This window comes from Bos grunniens, chromosome 7, assembly GCF_055505025.1.
Source record: "Bos grunniens cultivar Pamir isolate PY7600 chromosome 7, Bosgru_T2T1.0, whole genome shotgun sequence".
NCBI classification, from domain to species: Eukaryota; Metazoa; Chordata; class Mammalia; order Artiodactyla; family Bovidae; genus Bos; species Bos grunniens.
Window position 1 is genome coordinate 101,949,459 of NC_141171.1, and position 22,872 is coordinate 101,972,330.

The 22,872-nt window shown below is 39.0% G+C and overlaps 1 protein-coding gene across 12 annotated transcripts in view; it reads left to right on the forward strand.

The window, feature by feature from the left end:
• The window catches only part of PAM (peptidylglycine alpha-amidating monooxygenase), a 179,793-nt gene that overhangs the window by 37,214 nt on the left and 119,707 nt on the right, over nucleotides 1–22,872 (forward strand). For all 12 annotated transcript variants that reach the window (XM_086413283.1, XM_086413284.1, XM_086413286.1 and 9 more), the window contains exons 3-4: nucleotides 5,715–5,772; nucleotides 18,364–18,451. In XM_086413283.1, coding sequence (XP_086269409.1) covers nucleotides 5,715–5,772; nucleotides 18,364–18,451 — 146 coding nt within the window. The remainder of the gene's footprint in view (nucleotides 1–5,714; nucleotides 5,773–18,363; nucleotides 18,452–22,872) is intronic.

Here is a 22,872-nt window from a genome sequence, read left to right on the forward strand (position 1 = left end):
TGTCTCCAGAATGTTAGAAAGTGTTGGAGAGAAACATTGATCTGAATTACGTGTCGGTTTTCAAATTGCTTTACCTTACGGAAACAAAATCATGACAAAATTAAATAGTTGCGGCTGTAGTTCGCCGCAGTTCGTCAACTAGCTCTCATGAAATGTTTGCAGGTACTCTTGAAAATTTAGAGGACTTGGGCTAAAACTTCTTAAATTTTATCTCTTTGATTTCTTTACTTATCCCATGAATCAAATGAACAACGACATTGTGTCTGAGAACTGACATTGCCTTTTCAAACATTAGAGAGATTTGAAAAACAACCTTTTTGGTAGCTTCTTTCTATAGTGGAAAGAGAAGTGCTTTAGCGAACTGGGGTCAAATTCTATTTCGTAAGTTTCTTAAGAATTATTGCTTTTTAATTGCAAGTGACCTTCTTGAACTTCAGTTTTCTCATCTTCATTTATTTACTTGCTGGCCATGCTGCATGTCTCGTGGGATCTTAGTTTCCTTACTGTAGATCGAACCCAGGCCCTTGGCAGTGAAAGTACCGAGTCCTAACCACTGGACCACCACAGAATTCCCTCCATCTTTACAGTAATGTCTATAATGCCTATCTGGTGATGTTATCATGATAAATCATTATGATGTAAGGTTCTATTAATAGAGTGAAGTTAGAAGGCTCAATAAATGTTCTACCTTTTACAAGGTATCATATGCTAAGTACTGATCATATGTGTAAATCAGTTGAATTTTTTGTAATGTTGAATGATCGAGATTGTGGGGTCGTATTTACCTAATCAGAATACTGTTAAATATCGTTTTTGGTGTTCATTCTGAAAAATATCACAATTGGTTACTTATATCACTGATATAATAATTTTATTTCTTTGAGAGATGTATCAATACAGTTTTTTTTTTTTTAATATTGTTGCCTCACGAGGGTTGCTTTAAAAAAAAAAGTTTCTCATCAGAGGGTTGGTTGTAGTTAACTATGTGATTACATGTCAGTATGGTCTTAAACTGACCACTCAATACTTACAGCCTGGAATTTAAAGTACTATCCATTCTTGGTGACCTGCTATAGAAATTAACCTATATTGATGAAACAGTATTTTGTAATCACCTAAATAATCTTTCTCATCCCCTTATAATAAGCTTATAATAGTTTGGCAAAGGCCATTATCTAATCCATTCTTAAACAAATTACATATCTTATAAAAAAGTTACTCATTTATTTAAGAAGAGTCTTAAATTTTATTTAAAATATAGGACTTGCTACTGCTGCTGCTAAGTCACTTCAGTTGTGTCTGACTCTGTGCAGCCCCATAGACAGCAGCCCACCAGGCTCCTCCGTCCATGGGATTTTCCAGGCAAGAGTACTGGAGTTGGGTGCCATTGCCTTCTCCGAAAATATAGGACTTAGTCTCATAGAAAAACGGAGATACGAAGGTTGAAAGACTCCCCAGAATCACAGTTTAACAGGGTTAAAACTTCATGGCAAGCAACTGACAAGAAAGATGCATAGTTATTTCTAATCATCTGGAAGACATAGATTTGAAGATTTTTAATCCTAATTCTGACCCTAATTACTTGGCTTTATGTGGATCGATAACCTTTCTGTGAAAGTCTTCATTTCTATAAAAAAGATGCAGTGCCTATTAAACCTCCTCACAGCATAATTGTGAGAAGAAAATAAAGTAACACAAAAGCGTGCTTACTTTTTTACTCAGCCGCCCTAAGGGAGACAGACCTTGAAGATCTGGCTTCTCCCATTGAACTATGTAAGTGACCCCTAGGAACATTTCTTCAAAGAACTTGAGCTTTCAACTTAATTCTAGGAACCAAACTGTGGCACCAGAATACTTCAGAACAAAATCACTGGTACTTTTTATAGTTGCAGAGAAAAGAATAATTACTTTTCTGTTATTCTTTGTTCTATTGAGCTGTGATCTTCAGAGCTTTCAGCTGAAGGCTAATTATTGATCTGATACACATTGTAATTTTTAATGTGCTCATTTTTTAAAAAAGAAGAGTCTTACCTTTTTTCTAACAGAATTATTCTTTATCTTGAAAATGGGGCATATGATGGTGCATGGTAGACCATTGACACAGTGTCTACTATAGACTCTCCAAAAATAATTTTGTAGGGTACTGTTTATTCTGTGGAGGACCTTTGTCATCTTTTCTCTCTCTTTTTTAAAAAAAAACCTGGCTTTAACACAATAGAAAAGAAACATTTGAAATCTGAACACATTCTTATTATTAGGGAAGTTATAAGCAAGAAATAAAAATCTATATAAGAAAGACATTCTTGAGCTATTCTGTCATTTAAAATTATGCAGCTGATGATAAGGATGATAAGAGCAAGAATTACATGTGGTTCTCATCCATTCTGAGTATAAATAGTAGTTCTATTTATTCTGTATCAGTCCATCCTAAAGGAAATCAGTCCTGAATATTCATTGGAAGGACTGATGCTGAAGCTGAAACTCCAATACTTTGACCGCCTGATGCGAAGAACTGACTCATTTGGAAAGACCCTGATGCTGGGAAAGATTGAAGGTGGGAGGAGAAGGGGACAACAGAGGATGAGATGGTTGGATGGCATCACTGACTCAATGGACATGGGTTTGACTAAAGTCCAGGAGTTGGTGATGGACAGTGAGGCCTGGCGTGCTGCAGTCCATGGGGTCACAAAGAGTCGGACACGACTGAGCGACTGTACTGAACTGAACTGACTGAACCATTATTAGTTACATCTAATTAGTTTGTTTTTTAGTTTTTTGTTTTTAATTGAAAGAACCAACTTGCTGAATTTGACATACATGTCTACGCCTGTAACTTGTCTATTCCAAAAACAGCTTGAGGGTGGCTTATGATAAAATCAAAGGTAAAATAAAACCCCCAAATTAGAAGTTCAAATTTAAAAGAACTTCTCTTTGGTTTGCTTTTCATTGGAACCTTTGGTTCCTTTCTTGTTATAAGTGTTTACTTAGCGATTTTAAATTTACTTTTGATTGGCATTCGCTTCTAAGTCATTGATTGTTCGTATGGCTTTGAGTGACCTGTAGTGCCTAAGGCACTCTGCTTGTGTTCAGATCCCAGCTCTTCACTTGTTAATGTACATGGTCACTGGTTAAAGTGGGAAGAATAGTTTTGCTTTGTTTTTCAGTAAAAACCTCGGAAATAAGGAAGGAGGTCCAGCGTGAGTTGAGTTCGCCTTCGCTGAAATGAAAAGGAAAGGCCCTGAGGGGGCTGAGGTGGTTAGTCCAGGAGACTAGGCCATCTGGATTTGTTGATTGGCACTTCTCCAGAGGAAAAGCAAACTGGTCCGATCGTTATGACAGGAGGCAGTGATGTAAATTAGAGTAAGGCAGCCAGTGGCCGAGAACTAGGGCAGAACTATCTCCTTGATGTGAGAAGACAGTTCTGGGTGGAAGATTTACAATGCACAGAGGCAGAGGAAGGATTCACAGTTGCCAGCCTTCTAAAGTGACTGCACTAAGAGGGGTTCAGGAGCCGATCTGCACACTGCTAGGTCTTGGCTAGAGTGATTGGGAGTTACCTAGACCTTGGTCTGCCTCATCTGTTAAATGAAGATAATAGTGGTACTTGTATCGTGGGAATGTTTTAAGGATCGAAGGAGTCATACAGTACATGTAAAGTGCTTCGAGCAGTGCTTGCTCATAAAGCTGTCAACAGATGCTAGTTACTACTCCTACTATCTTTAAAGGAGTATCTCTGTATCGTATTAGGGCTTCCCAGGTGGCACTCAGGGTAAAGAATCCACCTGCCAACGCAGCGGACCTGGGTTTGATCCCTGGGTTGGGAAGATTCCGTGGAGGAGGAAATTGCAACCCACTTCAGTATTCTTGCTTGGAAAAATCCCATGGACAGAGGAGCTCTGGCGGGCTACAGTCCATGGGGGTCGCACAGAGCCAGAAACAACTGAGCACACACACACACCTATCATATTGGACTGTTTTTGTTATTAAATGGTATAATACACATAAAACATTGAGAACCATGCCTGGCACATAATAAGAATTCAGTAACTATTGGCTGGAAATAGTAGCAGCAGCAGCTATGTGTGTGTGTTAGTTGCTCAGTCGTGTCCTACTCTTTGAAATCCCGTGGACTGTAGTCTGCCAGGCTCCTCTGTCCATGGAATTCTCCAGGCAAGAATACTGTAGTGGGTTGCCATTCTCTTCTCCAGGGGATCTTCCCAACCCAGGGATCAAACCCAGGTCTCCCGCATTGTGGGCAGATTCATTACCATCCGAGCCACCAGGAAAGCCCAACAGCAATGATAGTAGCCACTAATATCTTTCAGTCCTGAAATACTCATAGCTCAGGATGATCAAATAGAAGGGAATCTTGAATTTATTACTATTTCTGTTAGAACAGAATAGGTCTGTTTTGTAACATTAGAAATTCAAAGATAGGAAAATATTCATGAGTAATCTTGTACGTGATTGTAAGATCTATAAGCATTATTAATATTTTGCTAGTATATTTCTTAAGTTCTGGATACAGAAGCTACATCTCCAGCATTTATGTGGCTTAACCTTCTTGCTGTGCAACCTTCAACATCTCCCAGCCTGTTTCCTTCTAACCAAAATAAAAGTGAACCTAAGTAATTATAAAGCCCATTAAGAAATGAAACAGATTGTTCAACTAGAAGAAATAGTGTATACAAAAGTAATGATAAAGACTGAATCATATTTATGTAATTTTTATAATTTTAAGATATTTCTTTGATGTGTATTTGAATCTCCTTGCAAGGCAGAAATGAAAAAAGAGGTTCAAATTTCACAGTTGTGGCGCTGACCAGTGGGTTTAAAGAAACTCAGATGATCTGTGTCCATGTTTGTGGAGTCTCTTGATTCCACCACTGTGCAGTAATAATCCATAAAGTATGAGTTATTAAATGGGTTCAGTCTCTATTTGTATTGGGTATATTACCAATCACAGCACATACTTCACTGCATATGGATTTTCATTAAGAAAGTGAACGCACATATCAACAGATCCCCATTATCCTTACTTTGCAGTTTTTATCAATAAAATCTTATTGTCAGTATACTTAATAGTGGAAAATAGCAACTTAGATAAGAGACTGAAAACTGGAAAAGAAAGAATAACTTTAATTAACGTTGATTTCTTCAGTGCTCTACATAAAAATTTTAAAGAGAGAACAACCAAATATATGTATTAAAACCACCCTTTATTCACTATGTCTTTGAAATTAATATTTTAATTCTGTTAAATTAATAATTTAATAAAGTAATTCTGGAAATTAAATATTTAATTATGCATATAGCAAAGATGGTCAAAACTAACTCCTACATTTTAAAATCAAATGCATTGAAATATTTTACTATTTCTGTAGACTGTTTAAAATGTTGCCTTTTAACTGTGACAGTACTAGAAATATTACTCAAATTTATTTTAACAAATAGGATTTAGCATCATTTTACAAATCAGATTATATATGGAATTTTCTAAATAAGCATTTAGAAGAGAGTCATAGAAAAATGTTTCGAGTACGTAAGTTCTAGACTTAGCCCTTGCATTCACCTGGCACCCAACATTTGACAGGTAACCTCACCTCAGATGGACCAGTAGTCCTTTTTCAGTCACAGAGCCCATGCTTTTACAAGTTATTTCTTCGTCGTTAGCAGCAGTTTAATTTGAATTTTGTGTCTTTCTTTCTTCACAGTCTGATACGTACTTCTGCATGTCAGTGCGTTTGCCAATGGATGAGGAAGCCTTCGTGAGTAAGTATTAATTGGATGGTGCAGAGGGGTGGGCCATGGAAGGAAAGGCAGCTATTTGAGATCAGTGAAAGGTTCTCTTTGATGGTTATGAGCGCGTTAATCTTCTACTGTCAGTTTCTGAAACACATTGATAATGCCTAATGCAGGAATACTACTAGTGAGCCACTGAGAGACAAGCTTACTAACTGTATCTGGAGAGACTCGTGAGGAATGGTAGTTAAGGGGCTGCATGCAGATGTCAGTGGCCGCAAGCACCATGTGGCCCATTTATAGAGGACTGGCTTTCTGTCTGTGGCTGGATGCTTCATTCTGCTCCACTCAGTGGACCCTCTATTTACCTGCTGGTTCATGCTATAAATCAACTGCACTTAGATCAGCACTGGGAGATGTAAGATTTTACCTGTCTGACAGGTGGATGGGTAGGAAGGCATGGAAGAAGTAGAGAATAAGAGAAGGAAGAGCAGGAGGGAGGGAGAGGGGGAGGACAGACTCTGCCGTCTATAGAGTCAGAGGACACTTAAATGACAGCTCCTTCCCCAGCTGAGCCTTTCAATCAGACGGGAAATGTGACAGAGCACCATCTGTTTTCATCTGGGTAGTTTTAATTTAAACAGGCTTTATGACAGACTTTCAACTGTTTGGGGAAGATGTGTGATTGGCAAATTATTCATGGATTTGCTCCCCTTGCCTTACTTTTCTGTTTTGAAAAGTTGATTTCGAAGAGAAAGTGCTGGTAATGAGAGTTTGTACTTTGGTGCCTTGAGACTAACCTCCAACTGGGCTGTCTGAAATGGCGATTATGTGAATCACAAAATGTGTATAGTAGCCTTGGGGCCATCGGAGGATGAACTTTCATGAGGCGTTCTTCACAGAAAAATATATTACAGATCTTCAAATCCAGAACAATGTGCATCAGGTTTTTTTCACATATTTTGGTGGCAGTCACAACAGAAAACACAGCCTGTACCAACACTTTCTAAACAAAACTTGCTCCATAGTTAATTCCTAGAAATAAGTCAGACCTTGGAAAGCTGAGCATTGCCTGACTGACATTCCTTTGTGTAATCATTGAATATTATTAGGAAGAAAGTTAGAAAGTTGGTGCTTCTAGATCCTGAACTTTAAAAGGGACAAAAGTAATTCTTAAGTTTCGAATTGTCATGCTTTGAGTAACACTAAAAGTGGTTTAGGATATAAATTCATAATTAAAGTACTAACAGTAAAGCTTTCTTCAATCATATCCACATATTTGACAGCCTAGAGAAAATAATGTTTGCTAATAAAAAGAAACTGTACCTGAAGTTTTTCTTTACTAATTTTGTATTTTCTTTGTCCGAGTTTGGGGTAGACTTGATTGCTCCTGTTTTTGAAGAGAAGGCCACTCTACACACCTGTGTAAATATGTGAGTCGTGTTTCAGAGCAGTACTATGGGTCTCACATTAACAGGTTCCTGGTTTGCTTCTGGAGGTAGCGGTAAATGATGTCAGAGCTGGTGACTCGAAGGCCTATAAATATATATCCTGGAATGTGTGATTGCGCTCCTAGTAGAAATGTGTTTACTTTCACGTAACTTAAAGTTGAAAGTACAAGTCAGTATATTCAGTCAAGAAAAATATTCACAGGAAACACATAAAGGGCCATATTAGAACCAGGGTATTAAATGTTTGTCCATTTTTCTTAGGCAACCTGAAGGATCTTATAAGAATTATAACTACCAGGTTGGCCAGAAAGTTCTTTCGGGTTTTTCCATCAGGTGTTAATGAAAACCCCAAATGAACTTTTTGGCCAACGCAATATCTTCAGTATTTCTTCTTTATTGCTGGGAGGACTGCATGAAGACTAATCATTTTGTCACCTGTTCAAAACATGATTATCTTCAGTGTTAATCCTTTAATTTACCACCCCCAGGAGATTTTTGGTTGCCATTGTTTACATAATTCAGCAACCACAGAAGTTTAGGTGTAGGCAAAATAGAACTGGAAAACCGAAAACCAAAGAGAAGTACCAATTCTTTATATATTTGCATGTGTAATCTCATTAATTCTTAGGATGACACTGTTAGTTGTTCTGTTTTTACAGAGAAACGGAAATAGGAACATCTGTGTCTGTGGTTTAATCAGGTCCTAGGACAGTAGTGGTCCTATTAAAGGAATACTTGTTCTTAGAGTCAACCCACCACCAGCCATCGTTTACTGAGGACTTGCCAGACACTAAGATACTGAAAACTAAGCATATTTAAGCTATTTTACGGAAGAAGCAAGAGGTCAGAGAGCTTAAGGAACATGCCCAAGCTTTTTACTGTGTGTGTGCTGCTTACCTGAATGCCATTCAAATCGTAACAGATGTAGGTGTGGGGATGATGACATAGGGACTAGAGGGGAGAAGTTAGCAAATGCACAGAAGAAGCTGAAATACAGCAGAAGTGCATTGCTATCTTCCTCACACGAGAAACAAGTATTCCGTAATTCCTTACTGGGAACACTCTGGGCAGTTCTGCAATAAAGGTAAACTGCAAACTGTCTTACAAAATAAAACCCAATACACATGAAGATGTAAAGATTTGCAGAAGGAAAAGGGCTTATATGTTGGAAGGGTAATTAAACATAATGTATCCTAATTCCCAAAGTGAAAGGTAATACTTGTGAGGTAACCAAGGCTTTTCCATGAATGAAACTTTGGCCTTTTTGTGGGTTGTCTGAAATTCTGGGTCTCAGGGCACCTTATCATAAGATTAAATGTGGTTAAAAATGAGGATTTGCAAAGACCTGTAAAACTTTGTTCATTTAAGACACTTAAAAATATTTTATATTTATATATTTAATATATTTATATTTTATTTTTATATATTTAAAATATTTTTAATATGAGATAATATTTTGTATTAAAATTTTTATATTTATATATATATATTATATTTTGTTTTCATTGTGCTGTAAAAATGTTTGAATGCTACAGGGCAGGAATAGAGACACCAACATAGATAATGGACTTGTGGACACAGTAGGGGAAGGAGAGGGTGGGACAAGCTGGGAGAGCAGCCTTGACATATATACATGACCACGTGTAAAACAGCCAGCCAGCGGGGAGCTGCCGTGTAACACAGGGAGCCCAACCCAGTGCTCTGCGATGACCTAGAGGGGTGGGATAGGGGGAGGAGTGTGCGAGGGAGCCTCAAGAGGGAGGGTTTATATGTATACATATAGCTGATTCATGTTGTACAGAAGAAACTAGCACCTAATTATAAAGCAATTATAGTCCAATTTAAAAATAAATTAAAAAAAAATTAAAAGCCAGCAGGCATGGTAAGGACTCAGAAGCTGCTTGCCTATTACATGAGTGGATACTAAAAAAAGTGTTCTGTTTGCACATTTTCTAAGGCAATATATTGAATAGTAGACAGTTTACTCTTTTGTCTTAAATTGTAATTGTTTGAATATAAGGGAATAATTGTTTTTTTAAGAAAAACCACTTGTTCATAAATCAGCAAATTTTTAAAAATCCTATTATGTGCCAGTTATTGGGCTAGCCCTGGGGATGTGGTATGTTACAAATTCAAGGAAATCACAACGTGGCAGGATTCTAGGAGACAAGAATACAAATGTTACAACATAGGAAAAGGACTTTCTCCCTTGCTTTTTAAATTTCTGAAGAAATTCCCAAAAGGCAGACTGTTTATGAGGACTAAAACAAACTCTTCTGATAGTGGTAAAACCCCAAATTACATTTGAGTAATTTTTAATTCTGGCTTTATGCTTATGCAACTAATTATGTAACATGTAAATAAACATATATCTTAATTTTGAGAGGATACCATCACAGTTGTCATGGAATTTTATGTGCATATGTCTGTAATATGTACATACAAGCCTATCCAACATGCTTGATGTGTTTATATGTTGGCGTTGAGTTACTAAATATGAATAAAAGTAGATGTTTGAGAAAATACTCTAATGAAGATAAGTATAATTTTTATATTTTTAAGAAAATCATAGCTTCCTCTAGAACATTACTTTTGTTTTTGTTTTTTAATAAAGAGCCACAGAATTGGAACAGGCGAGGGTATGAGAAAAATCTACATTTGACCACTGAACTGTGATGCTGTCTAAAAGGTGTTTTATAGACACTCAGAAGAATTGGCTCTGACAGCAGCCCACTCAGCCAAGAAATTTGACTGTCATCTTCATCCACTTGCTTTCCCTCACATGGATGACCAGTAAATAAATGTGTCTTTTCCTTAGTGAATGATGGCAGGTCCCTATCTATCAAATTGCACTATACAAATGAGATAGAAGCATCGAATTTAGAAATAGACAAAAATTCATCTAATGATGCATTGCTTTTCGTTTTCTTGGGCTTTTCTGTTGAATGCAGAACACAGCAGAATTGTACAGTTAGATTCGGGTATTTCCAAACGTGAGCTTTCTTAAACAAAGCACATGTTAAGGTGATATTGGGGTACTTCAAAAACTGCGGGCACAGTCTAATTTTGATCGTGTTTATGGGTCAGCTACATAGTGTGACTGTAGAGACCAAGGTCTGGCAGGATACAGTGCTCATTTACCCGTATCTTATGGCCTTGACAGCCATAAATATTGAATAGAAGGGTGTGTGTGTGAGTGTCTGTCCCCATGCAATTACTCTGTCACCTTTCTGCTCCCAATTAGTTGACTACACATGCCCTCCCTTCTCTCTTCACCTAGGGTTGTCTCCAACATGAATAATTTAGTCTCTGTCTTCCACACGACCATCGGGTACCTTCCAGCAGGCACCCTTGGAGGCTATTCTCATTTCTTAGTGCAGGCCACTTGGAGAGAGCTGAAATAGCACAAATAAGATGCAGTGTACTGGCGGTCTGTGATGACTAGATAAAATCTCATTCGCTTGCTGCTCATCATGAACAAGAAACTGTTGCTATATACTCTGTCTCAGCTCTGTATTTCTCGAATGTCTTCTATCATCTGCTCCAAATACCCACATTTCCAACATGACAACCCCCAAACCTCCAGAGTTTTGTCAGGTAATAAAAAAAAAAATTAGGAAGAGTAGGAACCATTTCATTATATTTTATGAAACTGAGAGTTAGAAATGTCTTCAATTGATGCATCTGGAGGTCTCCAAAAAGTAACTGACAGGTTGACAAAGCTGTTTTAATGCCATAGTGTCAAAATGCCACCCCTCCTCACTCCCCAGAAAATGGCCAATTCTTAAAGCCCAGGGTTGAATCAGGTTTGCTGTATAAAACGTCCTTCAGTGTCTGCAGCTTCTTGGCATTTTGACAGTTGTTCAAAGTAGCCATTTCAGCTATTGCAGTGGGGACAATTTCAGTGGCCGGCTCTGAAAAGACCAATGTGAACTATTTCAGTCAGAAAAAAAAAAAATCTCATGAGAGAAATGGCAAGGTTTGATCTGGATCTGGGAAGATGGTCTGTTTGGATCTGCAGAGGGAGGAGAATGTTCTAGCTGCCAACCATATGAGCGCTTAATTTTTGGAGCATATTGGGCTCACACGTGAGCCTCACCTCTTGCAGGCTGCACGGCCATGGGCAGTCACTCAGCCTTTCTTTCCTTCAGCCTCATCTGTTAAGGGAGGAAGGACCAGACTCACAAGGCCATTGTGAACCATAAGTGAGCCATGCACAAGGTAGAAAGTGAAAGTGTTGATCACTCAGTTGTGTCCTGCTCTTTGCGACTCCATGGATGTGAGAGTTGGACTATATAGAAAGTTGGAGTGCCGAAAAATTGATGCTTTGGAACTGCAGTGTTGGAAAAGATTCTTGAGAGTCCCTTGGACTGCAAGTAGATCCAACCAGTCCATCCTAAAGGAAATCAGTCCTGAATATTCATTGGAAGGACTGATGCTGAAGCTGAAACTCTAATACTTTGGCCACCTGATGTGAAGAACTGACTCATTGGAAAAGACCCTGATGCTGGGAAAGATTGAAGGTAGGAGGAGAAGGGGACGACAGAGGATGAGATGGCTGGACGGTATCACCGACTCAATGGACTTGAGTTTGAGTAAACTCTGGGAGTTGGTGATGGACAGGGAGGCCTGGCATGCTGTGGTCCATGGGGTTGCAAAGAGTAGGACACGACTGAGCTCTAAACTGAACTAAACTGGACTGTTGCCCACCAGGCTCCTCTGTCCATAGGATTTCAAGAACACTGGAGTGGGTTGCCATTCCCATCTCTGGGGGATCTTTCCGACCCAGTGATCGAACCCAGGTCTTCTGCATTGCAAGGAGATTCTATTTTTTTTTGTTTGTTTGTTTGTTTTGTTTTGTTTTGTTTTTGGCTGTGTTATTTATTTATTTTTATTTTATTTTTAAACTTTATATGATTGTATTAGTTTTGCCAAATATCAAAATGAATCCGCCACAGGTATACATGTGTTCCCCATCCTGGACCCTCCTCCCTCCTCCCTCCCCATACCATCCCTCTGGGTCGTCCCAGTGCTGTAGCCCCAAGCATCCAGTATCGTGCATCGAACCTGGACTGGCAAGCTACCGGTGAAGCCCGCAGGGTAAGCCTTCAGTCAGGGTTAGTGGGTGTGGTTAGTAGGTGAGAAGGGCAGCCAGTGAGAGCTCAGACTGGATGTTGGAGGTTGTCTTGTTGGAATCATGGCGAGGTGTCAGAAACTGCTGGAGGATTCTGGAAATGCAATAAGGGGACTGTGGGTTTGCTTTTCTGGGAAATTAATAGGGGGATGTTATAGAGATGACATTACAAAAACAGGGCTTAATGAAGCTTATGCTGTTTTATCTTGCATAGCCTGACTGATAAAGTCTATTTATTGATTGTTTAGTTGGTTCTGGCATATACCGGAAAGTTTCCTTTTAAAAGGTATATCATCTAGAAGTTTAATTCTTTTTGGTGCTGAAATTCCTTTATTCGGCAGTAAGGATTGTTTCACTTGAAATTTGCACTCGATTTATAGGCCCTCTCAGGTGTCTTATTTCTTGGTTAATTTGGCAACAGTCGCTTAAAGTCCTCATAAAACATGTTAAGGATTCTTTCTGAATTGTACATCATGGTCCAAGCTAGCGAGAGCTAACGACAACTTTTCTATTAAACTTTCTGATTAAAAATGTTCAAGCAGAGGTCTTTATTTTAGTGTAGAATTGCTTTATGGTTTGTGGGAAGCTGGCAGGAGATAATGTAATATGCCATTGCTGTGGGTCTTCAGCAAGCTGCCAAATGGACTCCGCTGCTGTGAGCTTTACAATTATCTGAACCTTTCTCGCCCAACTGCAAGATTATGAACATTAAAGCTGATCATATCCTACACTTAAATTACCATTTTTGCATTATCTTCAGTTCCTATGAATAGTTCTTGAAATATAATCTTTATTTTTTTTTGGAAAGCAAATGTTTATGGGAATGATATTAAGGGCCAGGAATTTTAATTATGACAACTTTTATACATTATTATTTCTTGAACCTTATGCCTATTTTTCTCAATATTGAAAATGGCTTGAAAGCAGTAGGATTATTAGAAAACTGACTCTGTTGCAGACGTGAATCACCAGGGGCCCCATTTGTATGCTTGCTTCAGACCTGTGCCCTAAAATGAATTTAGGTGATACAGCTAATTTTGTCTGATGTAATATAGCATTCCAGTGATCTCAGTGATTAAATCAGTGATCTGATTTAATAAAACAATTCTAAAGGGTCAACTGATTTTTGCCTTCAAAAGGTTTTATAAATTTGTTTTAAAAGAAATCTTGTTTTTACTGTTTACCCTGTACATTTGAAAGAGCTAGATAATCCAAGTTAACTAAAATAAGTTAACTAAACTCTTGAGGATGCTCACATAATAGAACATAGACAGCCACTAAAAGTGTTGACTGCTGTCGGGTTCACCTCTCATTCACCTGTGAAATTTTGCAAAGATGTGCTTGCCTGGAATGGCCTCTGTAGATTCAAAAAAAGCTACTGATGGGGTAAGAGGCAGAGCTGATCCAGGGTTGACCATGAGTGCCTGTGTTTTAAATCAGCTCCATAGGGCAATTCTGAAGCATAGCACTAGTGAAAAGTACTGTTGACGAAAAATTGTTTAATAGCATGTAGAAATTTCCACAGTATGTGAAATAAGCTGTTTACTGTGTATAGTATGATTCCACTGGGAGAAAAAAAGAAACAAAGTTAACAGTTTTCTCCGATGATATATACAGGCAATAATTTAGGAATGCCTAATCTCTGGAGATTCAGACTTGCATTTGCAAGTCAGTTCTTTATTTGACAGGTTAATTATCCATGTCTATAGTACTTCTTAAACATGGATAAGTGGAGTCCCTTGGACTGCAAAGAGATCAAACCAGTCCATCCTAAAGGAAATCAGTCCTGAATGTTCATTGGAAGGGCAGATGCTGAAGCTGAAACTCCAATACTTTGGCCACATGATGCGAAGAACTGACTCAATGGAAGAGACCCTAATGCTGGAAAAGATTGAAGGCAGGAGAAGAAGGGGACGACAGAGGATGAGATGGTTGGATGGTATCACTGATTCAATGGACACAAGTTTGAGTAAACTCCAGGAGTTGGTGATGGACAGGGAGGCCTGGCATGCCTCAATCCATGGGGTTGCAGAGTCTGACACAACTGAGTGACTGAACTGAACTAACTGACTGATAATATTTCCTTACTGCCTTCCTTTGCTCCCATTTCCAGTGGCCTTTGGGAGTAGGTTATATGTGTACATTGTTATCTTCTAAATTGCATATTGCTTCACTTGGCTATGTGGGTTCTTTGAAATATTTCCACATCCTGAGTCTGGCAAATACATCAGAATTTGACATGCAGACCTGGATATCCTCTTTGGAAAGGAAAAATGGAGAGAAAGCCAAATACTAGATGAAATTCTCTCCTAGATCACATTTTTAGAAAATGTCATGGCCCTGATTGTAGTCTGATGTGAGCTAAAAGAGGCCATAAATCCTGAACGAGCTCATGCAATTAGAACAAATTTTGCTTAGAACTCCAGAAAATAGGCCTAGTTCTCTCTGCTCGGGATGCCCACACATGTACTTTCAAGTCTTTCCTTTCAGATGGCTCTATTCTCCCGGAAATCCTCCAGCCTATGCACTTTCAGCATCATCACATTTCCTTTAATTAATGTTCTTGAGTCACTATTTCTGGAGTCTCAGGCCTTTGAAAAACGTATTTGTTTTCTAGCCCTTACTGACACTTCCTTGCCTGTAAAATTTTCCCTGGTCTTATCCATCAGGCGGTCTGAATTGCTCACACCTACTGGGACCGAAGAACCACTTCCGCTTAAGCAGCTGTCATCTTATTATTGAGTTAGAAGAGTCAGCGGCACTTCTAATCTTACCAGGTGTAATCGTCCCCTGCATTCGCACAAGGCTGTGTTTTGCCTTTTGGTCACCATCTCAGGGCCGCCTTTGTTTATTCTGCCTGTCAGAATCACACACTTAAAGGTGCAGTTGTTTTCATTATTATCTGCTACCTCTCTTTCCCTTGGATCCTTTATTTCTTTCCGTGTATGTTCGGAGAAAAAGAAAGAAGGGGGAGTTTAAGATGTGATTTTTAACTTTTTCCATAGTCTATTTTGTGCAGTGTTGAAATCTCTAGCATAGTTGTCTGTGTATCCTATGCTCAGGGACCTTATTCCCTCGGGGTGGAGGGTCTTCTCTTGCAAAGTCAGGACTCATAAGTAGGAGTGGGACAAACCCGGTGAATGAACCTGTCAGCCTGATCTTTTCCCAGGTGACCTCTGCCCAGTACTTGCAGCAGGCCCTTCAATGAAATCGTCCAACTCTTGCCTTATTTTTGCTGTTTTACGGCATCTACTGTTTGATTTACATTTACACTTGGATATGCCATTCCTTTTGCTGGATGTGTGTTTCAACTTGGAGTGAGTTTTGCTTTGAGTTTTAATTATATGAATAGTTTGACAGTATATTCTTTCTTCAGGAGATGAGGGAGATGGCTAGTTGTTTGTTTCCACTCTGTACCAATAATTTACTTAGCATTTAAATTAGATCCTGAATTTCTGGAGAATGTATAAGTCAGTGAGAATCAGTTTTTATGAGAGGAAACTCTGAGGGATTTTCTTTTGCTAGCACTAACAGATATTGATTTGTTTCTCATTATAGAAACTGAAATTAAACACATATCTAGGAAGAGTTCAGTGTGGAACAAATGAGTGGTTCTGAAAATAGTATGTCAGACAAGGAAAAAAAATTAGAAAATGGCTCGAGAAGTTGTACTTTGAATAATGTTTGCCCTTTGCAAAGGACAATGAGAAGATCCTCTTCATAAGCAGCAGCCCCGCACAAAACTCCTGGCTTTCCTTGCTAATGAAAAGCCGCAGAGACTGTGTGTTGTTGTCTTCATGATCTGTTCTTCTCCCAGCAGGTCTCCTCTCTGTCCCTACCTGAATCTTTTGCTTCATATTTCATTTTATAAATTTAAAGAGAGCCCACTCTTCTTCCAAAAAGGTTTTTGCTTTGTTTCACAACAGTACACACACTGCATTACTATAAGAGAAAACACAGTTGGGGTCTCCTGCACAGCTCCTAAGAGCTCAGACCTTTCCCTAAAACTGTCCTGAACCTTTTCTGTGGTTCCTGCTGTCACCTCTGGTGCTTTTGTCTATCCCCATGGCTTCAGGGCTCAGTTTTTGAGTGGTTTCCAAACATGTAATTCTCTGACCTCTTCCTTGAATAAGAGACATGTAATCCCAATCTTCTCCTGGATCATTCCACCTGAATTTTTAGCTGAGACCTCGAACTCACATATTTATTTAACAGTATAATCCTTGATAAAATGCATGTGGCCATGTTGGTTTATTACCAGAATTTCCAGAATGACTCAGTCATAAGGAAAGCTGTTCATATAATCCACCCATAACCAAAGAATCTAAGGGGACTGGGAACCATGTCATCATCTACATCGATTCTGAAAAAGCAGAGCAGTCAGCCTCTTGTTTGACAACCCATCATCATAGACTGGCCTAGGGATAGATATTGAAAACAAACAGTGGGAGGTAGGTTTAGTCAGACTAAAGAGTTATAGTAACGCAGAGAATGATAGAAATCATTTGACAAAAAGTAATATAAAATAACAAATTGCATCATATACCAAAATAAGTATAAGGTGAGTAGAAGACAAAGGCCAGTTATTCCCCAAGGTTTTTAAAATTTGCCTCTTTTGAAGACTGATCCCCTGGGAGAATTCTGGAAGGGAGGAAGGAAACCCTGCACTCAGCTTGAGAGTGAGCCTACGGGGGTGGAATCCCTCTTCCGTTTCTCTTGTTAATTTAGGCTTGGTGGTGGTACGATTTTCTGTGGTTCGTGTGAACTGTTGTAATTTCTAATTGCTTCTTTCCTTCCGCAGTATACTCAGTCTCCTAGGCTTGCTGCATTCTTTGGTAATAGGAAACACAGCCTCAGGTTACATCAAGTCCATCTCCCTGCTGTCCTGTCTGGGTTATCTTTTTAGATAGTGGTATGAGAAGATGTGATTTTTAGGCTTTAAATTCTTGTTTCCAGGGCAGTGAATGAAAGGCTCTGTATTTCCCATGGAAGCCATGAGTCAGGGTGGCTCATGGTGAGCACCTTGCATTTCCTGACCAAGCACACCGTGCGTGCCATCGTGCTCTCGTTGATGCAGAGCAACTCTTATTTTATAAATATTCATGTCTCAGATACATAGTTCCGCAGTAAGTGGTATTTTATTAATTTCGTAAGATAGAGAAAAAGAGCTAGAAGATGCAGCTTTGCACGCACCCAAGAGTGTTTAGCATTTGTATCTGTAAAGATGACTTGAAAACTGCCCACTAGGGCAGCATTTTGAATGTGGATGAAAGGAGATAAGCCAACCCCAAAGCAGGAAAGAGCTCATGCTGGGCATGATCATACTAAATAACTTATCCCTGATTCCTCTGTGTTAGCTCTGAGCTGACTTGTTTATTTTAATGGCCTTCAACCGCTGTTCTTGGGACAAGATGAGACATAGCACTGTGTCGTTTTCAATACACGATGCTTTAACAAGTGCACGGTGTTCATTCTGGACATTTTTATTCTTCTGTATTTTTGGAAAGATATACTTACCACTTTTCTTTTCTAGTAACTTGCTTCTCCATGCCACAATCCAGTGACTATTGTTATTTTAAGAAGGTAATAAATTTGTGTTATGAATCCTTTTCCTCGTGCTTTGACCGCTCACTGTTTCAGTGCAGTGTGTGCAGTGTTGAGTGGTCTCAGAACTTTACCAAAATCTGCAAGGAAATACACTGTGAATATGCAGCCTGGAGCTTTCATTTTGTACCCACATGATCTCTCATCACTTTAAAAGAGAGCTTTAGTAAGTGCGTGTGAGTATATCTGTAGTTTCAGCATCTTGTTTTCTCTTTTATTAACTAATAGTTTACTATCCTACTGGATTAAATTATCCATTCATGTTCATCTTAAGGAGTAAATAATGTATATAACCAGAGCATTCTATCATAAGAGCATCAAGACATCTGTATTAGATAGCTTTTCAAAATATTGAATGCTGGGGTCTCTTGTGACACTTGTACACAGAAGTAAAACTTATATTCAGGATCATGTATCATTTTCTCTTAACAGTTGACTTCAAACCCCGTGCCAGCATGGATACTGTCCATCATATGTTACTGTTTGGATGCAATATGCCAGCGTCCACTGGAAATTACTGGTAAGGGATGGATGGGGTCATAGTACAAAGGGGTGGAGAAAATGTATTTTTTGTTAGGACAAAGTGCATCTTTGCAAATATTTTACAGCTGTTTAATAAATAGGCAGAATATTTCTTTTTTGGAAAAGAGTTGTTCCTTTGCATCTCACGGTTATCATGGTTTGATTTTCACAGTTGTTCATTCTGCTGTGGCACAGCCATCAGTCTTTGTCACTGACTTAATGAATATATGCTCATTGTCAGAGATAATGTGTCAAGGTGGAGACAGCTTGTAGAGAAACACTGAAACTGAGATGATGGATACCCTGATGTTTATTTTTTTAAGTTCATGATTCAACCCAAAGAGTACCATGGATCTGTTCGTTGAGTCCTCTTATCCCATTTGCTGTGCTAGTTGGCCTGTATACACCATTTAAAATGAAAACGAAAATTTTGTGTAAGTGTCTCTTCAAGCAAGTATTACCCTGCTTCAGAGATGAGGAGTCTGAAGCTCAAAGAGTCAGTGACTTGCGCAAGGTAACATGGCTGGCTGGAGTCACACCAGGACTGAACCCTGGGTTGTCTGGTTCCAAATCCAAAGTTATTTCTGTTTTACCACACTGCCTCCCATTTATTCAAGTAACTGTTGCAGTTTTAGAATCTATTTTAATCACTGTGGTGAATCTTAATATCATGTCATGAACAATCAATAAGCACCTATTAAATGTCTGTTATATGCCAACACTGCAGCAGGTGCTGGGGGATGTTCTCAGATAAACAGATATATTTTCCACCCCCAGAAACTTAGAGCATAATTGTGGTGAAATCTTCCCTTTCATTTTATCCTCTGGGAGTTCATGAAGATCAGTGATCTTTGAAAATAGCCGTGCATTTTTAGCCTCATATTTTGCACCTCTAGCCGGAATCACCCTTGCGTGTTTAGCAGACCAGAATGACTGGTGTGTCCTACTTTGCGTTTGGAAAGGGACCGCTCTGTGCTCCTGTCCCTGCATAGTCACGGAGACTGATAGACCTTTCTCTGCGCACCCTAATAGTCATCAGGCTGGTTCAAGGCACGCAGCAGCTGCTTTCTAGCCACTTTTATAATAAACAATTGTAATATGTGTTTGGAACTGTTAAAAGCACAGGGCAATTAGTGGAAATCTCCCTGGACCAAGTTCCATCAAAGCGTTTGTTAATAGGCTTAAGTTATTTGAGGAAAGGAGTGTATCACGTAGGAAGCCGGCTCACAGGACTGGGTGTGTGGAAAAATGGAGTCAGCAAATCACAGTTAATACCCTGTGACGTCAACATTCCAGATTTTGCTCTTTAGTAAATTTTTGTAAATAAAATCCTGGGGATTATTCTGTGACAGCTTTTCCTGAATCTTGTTCAGCAAATCACATATTCTGGTTTTTATGTTTTAAAAATATTTCTTGTGAAATGAGTGATATTTACCTTTGAATTAGAATTAGTGAAAATAGCTAGAGGGTATGTAAGTTTTTAAAATCTGCTTTAGCTTCACCGTAATTCAAGGGAATGAGTGAAAAAATAAAATAGCACTGAAATGTCATCATGGCTTTAATTACTAAGAAAAAGTATATAAAGTGAACGAAGCCTGGTTCACCATTTTCATGTTTAGGGAATATCAAAAGAAACATATTATTCTGACTCTTTTAAAATATTAGTATCCTTAAATGTACTATTTCAAAATTAAGTTTATAAAATATATTTTCCAAAAGACTTCCAGGTTAGGGAAAAAAATTCAAAGAAAAATGTATGTGAAAGTGAAAACAGCCATTTTGAGATAAGTAATTGCTGTCGTATTTTTTTTGTTTTTTTTTGCTAAAATTATTACTTGAAAGGCACCATATAGAGTAAACGTGTAATGAACTATCTAGATTCCGTTGGTAAATTATTTACTCCATGTGGGCTGGCCTTGATTTTTTCACTGTAGCAAGGGACTGACACTAGATCGTTGACAGAACTCCTCTGTGCTCTAAAATTTCGTAATTCTATGAATATAAATTGCATGCAAATACTGAGTCAGATTGGAAAGGCATCATTGTCAGGAGTTGGAGACGTGACTGAGTTGTACCAGTTGACTCATCTCAAGCAGGCTGGCCACTGCGTTTTGCCATTGAGTTGCATCACTGAGTGATTAGAATTCTTAACCACATTATACCCACATGGTTTCAAATGGACTTTTAAAATCTGTCTTGCAGCCCATATTCCCTGTGAACCTCTAGGTTAGTTATAATTGACTTTCTAACCATATACAATGGACAGTAATTGATGCTTTTAGCCAGCTCAAAGTGTTCATCTAGCATTTAAAAGTAGAATTTTTTTTTCACTTCATAAATGTAGGATCTGTTCAATATGCAAGCTAGGAAATGTACACTAAGTAAAACTGTTTAGTGACTCTGGCTTTCACAGTCTAGCCTTATTCTCCATTTAAAAATGAGGTAGACTTTTTATCCCCCAGTATTTGGCAAAATCCATGCATCTTTTGGGCTTCCCTGGTTACTCAGATGGTAAAGAATCTGCCTGCAATGCAGGAGACCCCCGGTTTGACCCCTGAGTTGGGAAAATCCCCTGGAGAAGGGAATGGCAACCCACTCCAGTATTTTTGCCTGGAGAATCCCATGGTCAGAAGAGTCTGGCGGGCTACAGTCCGTGGGGTCGAAAAGAATCGGACGTGGCTGAGCGACTAACATTACCATTTAGCGCATTAGAGCTCACAGCTGGGCCTTTCAGTCGCTTCACAGAAACATCCCCTACACCCTACCCCTGATGCCCCTAAGGCTCAGACAGTCAGCACATATTTTCCAACTGCTTAGCTTCATATCCTCCCACCTGAATTATAATTCTAATAACAAAAATCTATCAGTGGCAAAAGCCTTGCATTGTTTTTCTACATTGTCTGAGTCATGGAATTTATCACACTTATTTTACAGTTGCAAATCTATTCTTCAGTTGCTCCAAGATATAGACAGTACTTAAATGAAGATTCCCAAACTTTCACATATATTTTTGGTTGTGATACCAGCAGTGTTTTTTTTTAATTTTGTTTTAATTGGAGGCTAATTACTTTACAATATTGTATTGGTTTTGCCATACATCAACATGAATCTGCCACGGGTGTACACGTGTTCCCAATCCTTATCCCCCCTCCCACCTCCCTCCCCATACCATCCCTCTGGGTCATCCTGAGAGAGTCATTTCCTAGGCAGGTTGATAGGGAGTCTAAGGGTCCCCAAGGAGAGAGGGGTCTGGAATTCTCAAGGAGGAAAAAAGGACAAACTTTTTTTCTTTCTCCACATTCCTTAGGATTATATACCAATAATGTATCCTGCCTAAGGACAGTCTTTGGATTCAACCTTCTGTTATTTTAAAATGTTAATTATGGGAGTATACCTGGTCTTTACAAGGATGTATCTTGCCTGAGGACAGTGTTATCTTAAAATGTAAATTATGGGAGTAGGTCAGAGGAGGTCTTTACAACCTCCAGACATTCTTTGGATTATATAACCTCATTGTTAACACTAGCAAGCGGGTACTCTTTCTGCCCCCTTCTGATGCCTATGTCAGAAGCTTTCTCTATCTCCTTTATACTTCAATAAAACTTTATTACACAAAAGCTCTGAGCGATCAAGCCTCGTCTCTGGCCCCGGATTGAATTCTTCTCCTCCGGGGGCCAAGAATCCCGGTGTATTCGCGTGATTCAACAACAACCTTTCAATCCCAGTGGGATGATTTGGCAGAATGGCATTGAAACATGTATAATATCATGTAAGAAATGAATCACCAGTCCAGGTTCAATGCAGGATACAGGATGCTTGGGGCTGGTGCACTGGGATGATACCAGCAGTGGGTTTTGATGTGTAAGAATATCAAGAACTCATTCACACTCTGAGGAAATCATTTTGAGAATACAAAACTGTTTTATTGAAAGAAGATAAAGTGAAGAGGATATTTAATACCATGATGAGATTAAAAACCCACCTTTTAAGGCAAGACAAGGAAAATGTAAACGATTGTTTTCTCTGCCCTCTGGTCTCCCCCCTCCACTCTAGTGTGCATTGTGCATCTGACTGTGTAGTAATCAGACCTCCCCAGTTGAAATTGGGATTAAAATACCTGGTCAGGGATAAAGACCAGTTTTTCTTCTCCTGGCAGCTGTCATGTGCTTTAGAAAATAACTTTCCTTTCTCAGTCCCGTCAGGGCTCACGATGACCCACAACCCACCGTATACCTGCAGACATCTTTGATGAGCTTTATGTCCAGTGCCAATATATCATTTCCCTTAAAGACAGAGATTGGTATAGAACTCATGGTCAGACAATCTGGGAGGTGCTGGGGCTATACCTAACAGAAATCCTGAAATACTTACTTACGAACCTTATCTATGTCACTAGCAATATTATTTGTGTTCCACCTG